The sequence below is a fragment of the Eleutherodactylus coqui genome, chromosome 11 (genome assembly GCF_035609145.1).
Source record: "Eleutherodactylus coqui strain aEleCoq1 chromosome 11, aEleCoq1.hap1, whole genome shotgun sequence".
NCBI classification, from domain to species: Eukaryota; Metazoa; Chordata; class Amphibia; order Anura; family Eleutherodactylidae; genus Eleutherodactylus; species Eleutherodactylus coqui.
In genome coordinates, this window is record NC_089847.1 from 115,900,077 (window position 1) to 115,912,214 (window position 12,138).

General features: G+C 44.6%; 1 protein-coding gene across 1 annotated transcript in view; it reads left to right on the forward strand.

Moving 5' to 3' along the window:
* The window catches only part of NUP160 (nucleoporin 160), a 51,892-nt gene extending 40,630 nt beyond the window's left edge, over positions 1 to 11,262 (forward strand). Inside the window, exons 31-36 of the mRNA XM_066583295.1 lie at positions 1,276 to 1,399; positions 4,195 to 4,296; positions 5,753 to 5,894; positions 9,074 to 9,199; positions 10,074 to 10,178; positions 10,985 to 11,262. Of these exons, the coding sequence (XP_066439392.1) occupies positions 1,276 to 1,399; positions 4,195 to 4,296; positions 5,753 to 5,894; positions 9,074 to 9,199; positions 10,074 to 10,178; positions 10,985 to 11,074 (689 nt within the window). The 3' untranslated portion in view covers positions 11,075 to 11,262. The remainder of the gene's footprint in view (positions 1 to 1,275; positions 1,400 to 4,194; positions 4,297 to 5,752; positions 5,895 to 9,073; positions 9,200 to 10,073; positions 10,179 to 10,984) is intronic.
* Positions 11,263 to 12,138: the final 876 nt, after the last annotated feature.

Consider the following 12,138-nt stretch of genomic DNA (forward strand, 5'->3'; position numbering starts at 1 on the left):
GGTTTGTTTGCTTTTACGCAGAGCGATGATTGTTCATTAGTCGTTGGCTGATATATCATTTGTAGAGAGGATTTACATGCAAATTGTTAGACTACAAATGACTCTTATTTTACACTATACTACTGATGATCAACCAGCGACAATTTTTTGGTAAGCTGAGATGAAACGACTAGCGACTTACCAGTCATCACCTGGTTGGTGGCCGTGTTTACACTGAACAGCCTTCTTTTAGGCCAGCTGCACACAGCGATTCAGATTCCACATGCAGGAGCGTGCAACAGAATCTGGCTCTGACCCCAGCCGGCGGCACCGCATTGCTGTCATTTCTTTACTGCGGATGACCGTGGGCGCTCGCTGTCGGTCATGTGCGGTAGAGATTTATTTATTTTCAAATATTTGTATTTCCCGCGCCGTCACTAGGCGATGACTCGGGTAACTGCAGCCTATCTGTAATGTGAATTGTGGTTGGACCATTGGTCGGACAGCTGCCATTGACGTCAATGGAAGCCTTCCGCACGGAGCCTGCACAAAAATAGAACAGGCTACAATTTCTTTTTTCCTCCACTTGTGGAAATCACAATTAGTTTTTGCGAGTGTGAAGGAAAGTGATTTTTTTTTTTTTTTTTCCATAGCATGTTTTGAAAAGTATTTGCTGTGAATCCTCTGTGCAGACGCCAACAGCGGATTCCGTACCAATTATCCGTTCGTGTGCAGCCGGCTGAAGTACACTCTTTCAAGCAATTATTCAGCCAATGGTCATCGTGTGTAAAAGTGGTGGTCTTTGTGAGACAATTTCTTTAGCAGAATTTCCGCCTGTGCCCGCTGCCATAGGATTGCATGCATGCACACAATCCTATGCATGAACACAATCCTATGCACACAGCCGCGATTTGTCCGCATGAAAACACACGCGCAAAACAAATCGCGGCATGTTCTATTTCTGTGTGGGTCTTGCAGTGGCCCGCACACAAATGTCAGTAGAGACCCACCGACTCCGCTCTGCGCATGCACCGGCTGGCCGGCACATCACAGAGAAAGGAGACGCCGGGAGCGGGTGAGACGCAGGTTTCTGCAGGGGCACGGGTCTACATCCTCGCAGCAGGATCCGACCCGGCTGTCTGCAGGCGGCCTAAGTCAGCTTAAAAGTATTCCAAAACAAATATAGCAAGTTTCCCTTGTTTTTATCTATTTTACTTATTTTTGTGTTTACTTATTTTTACACTCTTGAAAATTTTGCAAAAATACTTAATTTGAATTGTCACATGTTAATTGCAGTAAACGCATCTGCTGAGGATATGGTGCCCCTCTTGGTGCAGGCGGGTTTGTTTGATGCCGCTATTTCACTCTGCCAAACCTTCAAACTGTCCTTCATACCTGTATTTGAGGGCCTTGCATACAAGTAAGTGACTCAGAGAATACTAGTTTCAGAGTGATGTCGTGTTTTTGTGTGTCGTGCATGTAAAGCATTTGAAGAAGTTGCCCCACGATTAATATTGTATTCATTGTTTAGAACATAGAAAATGTTCCATTTGCATGCTGATAAAAAACACTATCCAGTAAAGGGTTATGAGGAAGCTGCGGCCTCGATTGCATTCATGACCTGCTGCAAGGTTGCGTGCTGCGATTGAGGAGAGTAAAGTTGATCCAGGGGGGAGGAGGGAGACCCAGTCTTGAAGAGAAGACTGCTGTAAAGGGTAAAAAAAATGCCGCCAGGGTAAGGAAATGGGTGCCAAGGCCTAAGTTGGGAGCTGGATTAAGATTTGTGACTTGAGTAGTGGCGTGGCTGTAGTCCTGGCATAGAAAGGATGGGGTTGGCTGCCAGAGGGGAGGGAACCAAAATAACTCCCCTACTATAGATGTGGAAGGAGGAGGGACTGAAAACTGCAACTGGTGGTCTAGGGGAACATGAGAGGGGTCTGAAGGTTAGGCATGAGGCCTGGGAGGAAACCCTAGGTAGAAGAGCCTCCCAAAAAACATGAGGATGGGAGGGAGGTGACTGCAAAGGGTGATATTGTGTGCACCATACATGCCTCATCCCATGTAGTCGCCTCATCTTCATCCTCTTTGCTTTGGTTTTCCTGGAGCGCCAGCAGGGTCACCCACTTGTGTCTTAGGCCCCTTAGGAAGAGTACACTGAATAGGGGGAAGTAAGCAGAAAGCGGCAGGTGACCCCATGACTGGCAGGACACGGAGGAGCTGTACTGCTCTGGTTTACTTTGTCGTATTGGATAAGGGAACAGCAGTGGGGCACCCCGCTTGTCTTCTGCATCCTCTGCTCCAAGCGCTCGGCTGTATGATAGCCGGGCGCTCGGAGCGGGAAAAGCTGTATGCAGAAGACAAGCGGGGATACACCGCTTGTCTTCTGCATCCTTCGCTGGCAGTGCAAGGTGATCGCTCATCTTGACCAATCATCTTGCACTGTAAATGACACAACGATAATCGCTCAAAAGTCGCTTTAGCGACATCTTTTGAGCGATTATCGTTGTGTCTAAATTGGCCTTTGAAGTGTGCAAGTCCACATAATGAGTGGAGTACTGAGGGACACGCATGGTCAGACGCTCTCCGCACTCCAAGGTTTCTGCATAGAGTTCCTCTGTTTACTCGCTTTCTATCCATCTTGTTGAGGAACCAGCAAAAAAAAAATTGATGATGAAAAATGTATTCTAAAAACACTCTAAATTACTTTAACACATTAAGGACCAAGCACTGTAAATTTACGGTGCTTGGTCCTGGTCTTTAATCCCAGCCGATAATAAAATTATGGCGCAGGATTACAGCCTCTGCACCTGCAATCAATCAGAAGCAGGTCAGATCGTCAGCTGTTAGTAACAACTGGGAACCCGGAGGAGAAGGGAGAAGCTGTTTTTAACCCCTTCTGCCTTCTCCTTTCTTTAGTACACAGCGCTCCAATGAGTGCTATGTGCTAAAGAGTGAAAGTGGAAGTGTTTCTTCCACTACTCAAGCTCTCAGTCACGTGACCACCGGGATCCCGTGGCACAGCAGAGCTTGCAAGATCTTAGCAGACCCCGATCAGCTCTACCAGTGACTATTATTACTACAGGGGATGTTTTCCCTGTAACTGGGGCTCCTATGGATGCCCCAGCTACAGTAAAAAGATGTTAAAAAAAAAAAAAAGACCATGTGAATGTTCCCCAGAGGTCTTATGGGGGGGCATGGATAGTAAAAAAAAAAAAAATTACATAAACAAGTAAGGCTGGGTTCACACAGGGCAGATTTGCTGCGGTTTTTCCGTTGTGGTTTTGCCGCAGAAGAACTGCTTCTGCGGCAAAACCGCTTCAAAGGCTAATTTTGGCTTGTGGATTTTCCTGCGGATTTTCTTGCGGAAAAATCCGCAAGCGTTTCTTACTTTTTGCAGCGGATTTTGCTGCGTCCATAGAGGTCTATGGACAAAAAAACGCTGCGGAAAAGACAGTAGAATAGACATGCTGCTTCTTTTAAAACCGCGCCGCAGTTGCATTTCCGCACTGCGGCTGTGCGGAAAAAATCCATCCTGTGAGAACAACTTTTTTCCAAAACTCATTTGTGCTGCATTGCACTGCAAACGCAGCGGGTTTGCCGCAGTGCGGATATGCAACGGCAATCCGCGACAAATCCGCCCTGTGTGAACCCAGGCTAAAGAAAAATTACAGAATAAAATTTAAAAAAAATATACACATAAGAAAGAAAATGAGCCAAAGCAGCGGCCAAGCAAAACCGTTGCTGTATGCGCCCTGTAATCCAAAACCATATATATGATATATTAAAACGTCCAAAACAAAATGAAGAACCCAATACCATACTTTATTTTAGCGTAAATATACTAATTTAACTATAAATGTTTAAAACTAAAACCTTTTTGTAGCGGTTTATCCCCAATAAAACTAAAAAACGTGAGTCGGTGAAAAAGATATTTTAAAAAATTAGCCCTCTATGTCACGGGGGAAAATGCAGCAAAAATAATTTTGGTAGCTGAAGAAAAAAAATAGGCCAGTTAAACCACCACAAGGGTTCAATCCCTAAAAAGTGTCTGGTCCTTAAGGTACAAAACAGTCTAGTCCTTAAGGAGTTAAAAGCTATTAACAGTAATTCTGGACTTAGGGTATAAAAGTGATTTGGGTATAAAAGTCCCCTATATTTAGTGAAGTTTGACTCCTGCCTGAGACATGAATTGTCCTGTTGTGCTTTTACCATCAGATGCATCACGTTACAGAATGGCAGCGATGCCACACAGGCCGACGGTTGGAAGTGGCTGGCAGAAAATCAGCAGTCGTCTGTGGTTACCACCAAAGAGTCAAGGTATGGTGCTGCTGCTCTTAACAAATAAGGTCAAGGGTCTATCAGAATTGGTTATTAGGGACTTATTTAGAGACTAATTAATAACATCCAAGCTATGCGGTTAATTACACAGCAACTTAAATAATATTGAATTGTAACTAGAGATGAGCGAGCATACTCGCTAAGGACAATTACTCCATCGAGCATTGCCCTTAGCGAGTACCTCCCCGCTCGGAAGAAAAGGTTCGGCTGCCGGCGCGGGTGACAGGTGACTTGCGGCCATGAGCAGGGGGGAACGGGGGAGAGAGAGATCTCCCCTCCGTTCCTCCCCGCTCTCCCCAGCCACTCCCTGCCTACCGCCGGCAGCCGAATCTTTGCTCCCGAGCGGGCAGGTACTCGCTAAGGGCAATGCTCGATGGAGCAATTGTCCTTAGCGAGTATGCTCCCTCATCTGTAATTGTAACGTGGTACGTAAGGCTGAGAAAAGACACATGTCCATCCAGTGAAATCTATTACCTCCTTAATGTTGATCCAGAAGAAGTAAAAAAAAAAAAGCAGAGGTAGAAACCAATTTTCCCTATTTTTAAGAGAAACATTCCTTCCTAACTCCAATCTGGCCATGCGATCATGAGCGGCCTAGTCACTGGGTGACACTGTGTATTCTATAGGTACAGCCTTGTCACCTGTTTTAAGAGAGAAGGCCACAGGTGCATGCTTCAAACCTAAAGCATTAAGCATAAGGGTGCCCATACACTGCAGGCTGGTGACACACAAACGCATTACGGTTACATTTATGCATCTTTAATATTCATGCATGTCACAAGCTGACCCCAGGTATCCTGACCCAAACTCTGAGCTTGGAAAGAAAGTAGTCAGGCCTGGACACTTATCTGTATTACAGGTGCATAAGTGTGTCCATAATATGCTCATGCGTCACCGGCATTAGAAAACTGTTGGTGGTTTACTTCCCCTGAGAACAAAAAGAACTGGCTTGCTGGATTGCAATATGACTTTTCTTTCCCCTGACTTCTACCATTGGGGGAGAGTCGAGATACCAGGTCCATGATGATTGACTCTGAGCTGAGCTCCGAGTCACGGAGGTGGGCCGAGCTGGCCTCACTGCCCTCAGCATGCAGACTGACAGATCTCTCCCTATACACAGAAGAGGTGCGAGCTGGGAGAAGCCGGTACGGCCCGCCTCAATCACTCTGAGCTCCGTTCCAAGTCAAACGTCATGAATCTGGTGACAGAATCCCTTTTAAAGGGCTTGTGTCAAGATTACAAACCCTGTTCGTATGTACTATTACCGTAGGACATATGAGTGTCATAGAGCAGTGGTTCCTGCCTAGCTGGGCATCACATCCCTCAGCCAAATCTGTTACTTAGCTGGATCTGGGGCGATCAGCAGATCAACCCAGGTAACACATTCTGAAAGCCCCCTTTAATCAACCGAATCTCTAACTTTATTTTCCTCTAGTGCTACAGATGAAGCATGGAGGTTATTGACTTTCTATCTAGAGAAATACCCTTCGCAGAACCTGCAATACCATCGCTGTGTAATTGACAAGCTGCTGTCTCACGGCATTCCTCTGCCTAGTTGGTTATCCATCATTTATAAGGTTTGTACTATGTTACTACATTATTCTATGCTCCAAATATAATGGAAGCCCAGTCACACGGACATCAGAGTGATGGTGATTTTACTAATGACAGGGAATGGTTCAGTTTGGGGGTTCCATCACAATGCCGTTTTTGGCAGTTGTGACGCAACCCCAAGTTGGAATCCACAGCGTAGTAAAAAAAATGCTGTGAGAACATTCCCTAAGGGCTCCTTCACACTGGCAAGGGTGATCGGGCTGTGATTTATGGTCCGATATCGCCCCTGCCAGTGTGAAGGAGCCCTTAGGGAATGTTCTCGCAGCATTTTTTACTACGCTGTGGATGTGAAACTCACTCACCGTCATGTGAAACCCTTGGATGCAAGGTGGTCTCACTTGAAAACAGCCTCGCATCACCGTGGAGATGAAGGAATCCCCCGACACGGCAGATGATCACGGATTTCTCCCATTGGTGAAGACCCATTGGTTTTTTCAAAGGTGCCGGCCCCGCTGCTGCTGCCGGCCCCATTGCAAACAGTGGGCAATATCACAGAAAGTTAGGACATGCCACAATGTGTCATGCAGGAAAACCTTATTGGTTGCATATTTGTGAGAATTTTGTGTCACAATGCACAGATCGCACAGCGGGACCGCAGGAAATTCCGCGAGATTTCCACAGCTTGAAGTCCCGTGGGTTTTCAAGCACCTTATTCCGCTGCGGCCAGCTCTTCCCCATAGAGAGGAGAAATGGCGATAAAATTGACATGCCGTAACTTTGAATTCCACGCGGCATGTCCAGTTCAGCACGGCCTGGCAACAGCGTGTGGAGGAGATATTTGCAAATCTCGTCAAATTATCTGCTTTATCCCGGGATAAAAATTGCTGGCAGAATTTCCGCACGGAAATTCCGCCTCGTGTGAGCCCAGCCTAAGTCTGCTGTTGAGACAAAAAAGGTACATTTAGATTAAGCTCAGATGCATCATATCTACAGTCTGCTCACACCTCTGAAATATTAGATCGCCAACAGGTCACACCCCCAACGTGTGTCACTTAGCTATGCCAACACAAAGTTCATCAGGGAGGATAATACTGGCATGTACTGTAGCTATGATGCCTTGTATTAACGGATTAGTGCACTAACCAAACACAAATCCACTGCTTATATCGTCTACATATATATATATATATATATCTCCATACTTACAGTTCCACACAGGCATATGTACTATACAATACCAGAAGGGATACCGCCAGTCCAGGCTACCGTATGCACAACTTTCACGTAGGCAGTCATGATGTCCAATATCTAAAAAGAGCTGCACTGCTCACATCATCTGACTATAATAATGTATATACAAATGATAATTATGTGCCCGAGTCATGAAAACTATAGCTATATTGAGTGATGCAGCTTTTCGATAGACGAGCATCTCAGTATAGTCCTGTGGCAGGAGGGTAAACTCATGTTGTCGGTACGCAACACTTAATCTCGCATGTGACACAGCTAATGTTTTGCAGTCCCTTTCACAAGTATCTTGTTCTTTTTTTTTTTGTATCAACCGTGGACATTATGTATAGGACCCCCTGCCAATCAGCTGTTTTCCCAGGTCAGTCAGTGTCTCTGTGTACTGATCTGTTTTGTTGTAGGAAGCAGACAGCTCTGTACATTGCATAGTGGCCTGAATTGGTATTGCAGGTTGAGTCCCATTTACTTCAGTGGGACTTGGCCTGCAGTACCAAATCGGACCACTGTGAAATGTATGGAGATGCCTGCTTCCAGCAGCCAAACAGCTCCGTACATAGAGGTATAAACCCGGGAAAAACTGCTGATCGCTGAGGGTCCCATGTGGTGGACTCCTGCTGATTTGCTATTGATGACCTATCCTTAGGATAGGTCATCAATAGCTAGAAGTGGGACAAGCCCTTTTAATATATATATATATATATATATATATATATATATATATATATATATATATATATATATATATATATATATATATATATCTCTCAGTAGCTCATAGTTCGTTCTGTAGCTATACCTATGTCAGTGGCATGCCTACAATGTAGGCAGACCACCCGGTCGTTATGGGACCCAGAGTGCAGGGGGGCCGGCTACATTGAATGGCTCTACCTCCTGTCAAGCCCACGCCTACACAGAGAGGGCTGCTTAGATGCTGTTGGCGTGTGCTGTGCTTGTACACACATTGGATTGTCGTATCCTGACAGGTGGGAAAGCTGGGGGATAACCAGTATGCTCACCAGATCACATAGGGGTGGTCACCAGCATTCCCAGGCTTCTGAATGGCATACCATTAAAAATTTGATAAAATGCCATTCAGAAGTCTGTGAAAGCTGACAGTGTAATTCTTGCTATGGGGCCCCATGACTTCTATATACGCCCCTGCTATATACCCACTCTTCCGATGTGATCGACCTGAATTTCGGGTATTTGATGGAAGGTTCCAGTGCAGGATCACCCCTTTGTCAGGGCATCAATAGGGTGAGACTTTGATTATTTATATATGTGGCTCATTGTTAGACCTGTATATTAGATTGGGATCACGTTACTTTTTTAACTTAATTCATCAATCAAGGGTTCAGTGAGAAATGTCCTTGGGGTCGGGGGGTGGGGGGGCTATATAACATACAAAGAAGAAATAATTAATAATTTAGAAAAAAAATTAGCATTTGAAGTGTACACCAGTGAATAGCTCTACGGGACGTTAGAAAGAACTAGAAAAGCTTTATAAATAATCCATATCTGACAAGTGACATCTTAAGGCTGGATTCACACGAACGTATATCAGCTCGGGTTTGACGCCGAGCCGATATACGTCGTCCTCATCTGCAGAGGGGGGAGGATGGAAGAGCCAGGAGCAGGAACTGAGCTCCTGCCCCCTCTCTTCCTCCTCTCCGCCGCTCTGCACTATTTGCAATGGGGAGAGGCGAGACGGGGGCGGGGCTAATTCTTGGAACTTAGATGAGGACGACGTATATCGGCTCGGCGTGAAAACCGAGCCGATATACGTTCGTGTGAATCCAGCCTAAAGGTGATTTTTTTTTAAAAGTAATATGTTGCCAGAGTGGCCCTTTAAGATGTGTTGTATAGATTCAGCATAATACTAATCCTCAGACACCACTGGCTTAGTTAGACTATTCCGAGATTTGTTAAATTTTACGTTTGCTTTCCTGATCAGAAAGAGGATGCAGCACAATTACTTCGACTTTATCTGAAGTACGATCTCCTGGCAGAGGCAGCTGAGCTTGTGCTGGAATACGTAGATGCCGTAATGGGGAAAGGTCACGAAAACTTTGGAATAGAGGTAAGAGGATAATAGAAATGTTCACGTAATACAAACCTACATATATATTACATGTCTGTGAAAAATGGCCATCGACTTGTCTGTAAATATTTGTATAAACCTCACAATCCGATGTCGGAACCTGACGATTGTACAGAGCGTAACGGCACTACGTGGGCGCTGCTGATCTCTTCCTGCAGAAGCAGGGTTTTACAGATTGCTTTTGCAGAAACTTCCTTCTTCTGTGCCAACTATTGATTAACATGTAGTGCTCCCTCTCTACTTGAAGGGCTGCTTCAGCAGCTATAGGGTGTACGAGCGTGTTCCAGCTGCCCCTAAACCAAAGCTGATTCAGAACATATTACACTCCTCGGAGGTCACAGACATTTTTGAAAATTTGGGGAGTTTCGTGTTAATCAATGCTGCATTTAGCGACAGGTTGCTTGATTGTGCACAGTCTGTTCATCAGAACGATTCTTGACATCCTCCTCTGACCCCTATTATCACTTTCACTGGATATTTTGACTTGATCACATCAACTCTGTAAACTCTCAACACCGTTGCTGGAAAGAAGCCACATTCACATGTCGGAAGCCAAAAAGACCCCATTATAGTTAATGCCAGCAGTATCAATAAATAAGTGCAGATATGGAAGGGGCCAAAACTCCACAAGGTTCCTAGTCCTAGCTAGTCTAGCACTGATGACCTGGCCGTGTTGGAAGTCATTCAGATTGCTGGATTCACGGAAAACTTGGCACTTTAAGCTGATCAATGGATGGATGGATGGATATAGATTTTTTTAGAAAAACTTTTTAAATAATGTATGTATTTGCATATGTTGTATTTACAAACAACTGAATTGATAAAATTGCCCCTATCTTTACTTTCTCTTTAGCGGCCTCTGTCTGCAGTGTCTCCATTGGTTTGGCTGCCCTATACCCCCATCGATCATCTGCTGAAAACATTGAGGGACAATAGCAACAGTCAACTGAACAAAGATGTAAGCAAAATTTTAATTTTTTTTTTGTTCTATCATATTGACCCATAGTATAAAGTTAAAGTTTATCGCACCATAAAAACAAATCTCTCCAGCCCCAAAAAGGCCCTATTGCATTTATCTTTGTCTTTCATCCCACTTAGAAATACTTTTAAACGTTTTGCAATACATTATGTGATGCATTAAATGCTACCATTCAAAAATAAACCCCTCTGGCAATAAACAAGCCCCCATGTGGCCGTCAACAGAAACATAGCAATGGCGATGGGAATGAAAGAAACAAAAAAATAAAAATTGGCCATGTCCTCCAGGGACTGATAGTGACGAAATGCTGCACAGCAAACCTTGGACATATGTTTGCCCCACAGTGTAAACCCTGCATGTTTCCATGTAGACTGTTCTTGGGGGCGTGAAGGAGACTTCGAAAAGGGAATACTGTATGTTAGAGACCTCATATTTTTGAGGTGTAGGTGGGGTCAACATTAGAGATGAGCGAGCATACTCGCTAAGGGCAACTGCTCGATCGAGCATTGCCCTTAGCGAGTACCTGCCCGCTCGGGAGCAAAGATTCGGCTGCGGGTGGGGGAGAGCGGGGAGGACCGAAGGGGAGATCTCTCTCTCACCCGCGCCGGCAGCCGAACCTTTTCTCCCGAGCGGGGAGATACTCGCTAAGGACAATGCTCGATCGAGTAATTGCCATTAGCGAGTATGCTCGCTCATCTCTAGTCAACATGGATTATGGGATCAGGAAATATAGGGACCGCTGCGTACACCCAGGTATTTAAATGCCCTTTCTGATTTCTTTCCAGCTACTTGAGATTCTTACTGACAAGCTTGACGAATACTTCACTGTACTTGGATCCACCACCACACATTTTCTCAGCCTCCATAGGAACTAGCTCTGGAGTTCTCGTTTTATTGTTAAATCTGTTATTTTTTGTAAAATAAAATTAAATATTTTCTACCTTTTTTCTGCAAAATCTTTCCCCTTTTTGTTATGACTTTTTAATGTTTCTACTTTCTATTGGTTGTATTCAAAATGGTCCACATTGCTACGGAGTTTATTAAAGTTTATTGGTTATTATATGCAGTACGTTCTTCGCTCTCACTCTCTTCAGGTCGGGGGTCTTCACAGCGGCAATATTCACATGCAAGTTCTGTTCAAGTCTAAGATGGACAGAACGTGCACGGAAGAAGAGCTCAGAATGGGTTAATTCACACATACTATTTTTCGATCTGACAGATAAAAATTACTGCATGTCCTACTGTTTTGTGAATCTTGTTCAAGAATTGCCCATTATTTTCTATGGGAGCTTATGGGGATCACATGGGGGAAAAAAAATTAAAAAAGAACCAGGAAGTGCAGATCAATTAAAAACACAAATCGCAAAAACATGTAGTGAACGCATGAAAATCACATGGAAAATGGTCAGTTTCTCACTGACCAAAATTGTACTCGCCCGTGTGAATACGGACTAACATTCTCCTATTTCTCGGTGGTTGTGATACTTCACTAGCCGGGTGTTTACACACCAGTAATAGCTGATCGAGACCGCAAGGTGCTTCATCCACAGCAGTAATAACTGGCCACTAAACTATCAGCTCATAACTTCCTTCGTACCCCTTCTGGGTGTTGTGGGGGTTCTTTTTCACCTTTTAAAGTAAGGACTTGTCCGCATTGGTTGGTTGTTGAATGATGATTGTTGGTCGTGCTTTTTTAATTTCTGTTGCCTGTGACTAAAAATAAATTCCGTTCTACTCGCCTCTCCTGGCTCCCCTCTACCACTGAGGTCTTGGATTGGCTGCAGTGGCCTGTGACTTCCCATATTTTCGGTGGCCCGCTGCGATTTTTTTCTTTTCCTCCACCCACGGAGTACGCAATTCATATCCGCCAGTACGTGGCAAAAAGCACATTAAAGTGACACGTCAGATTTCCAAAATTTGGCGTGGTCATTAAGGCTCA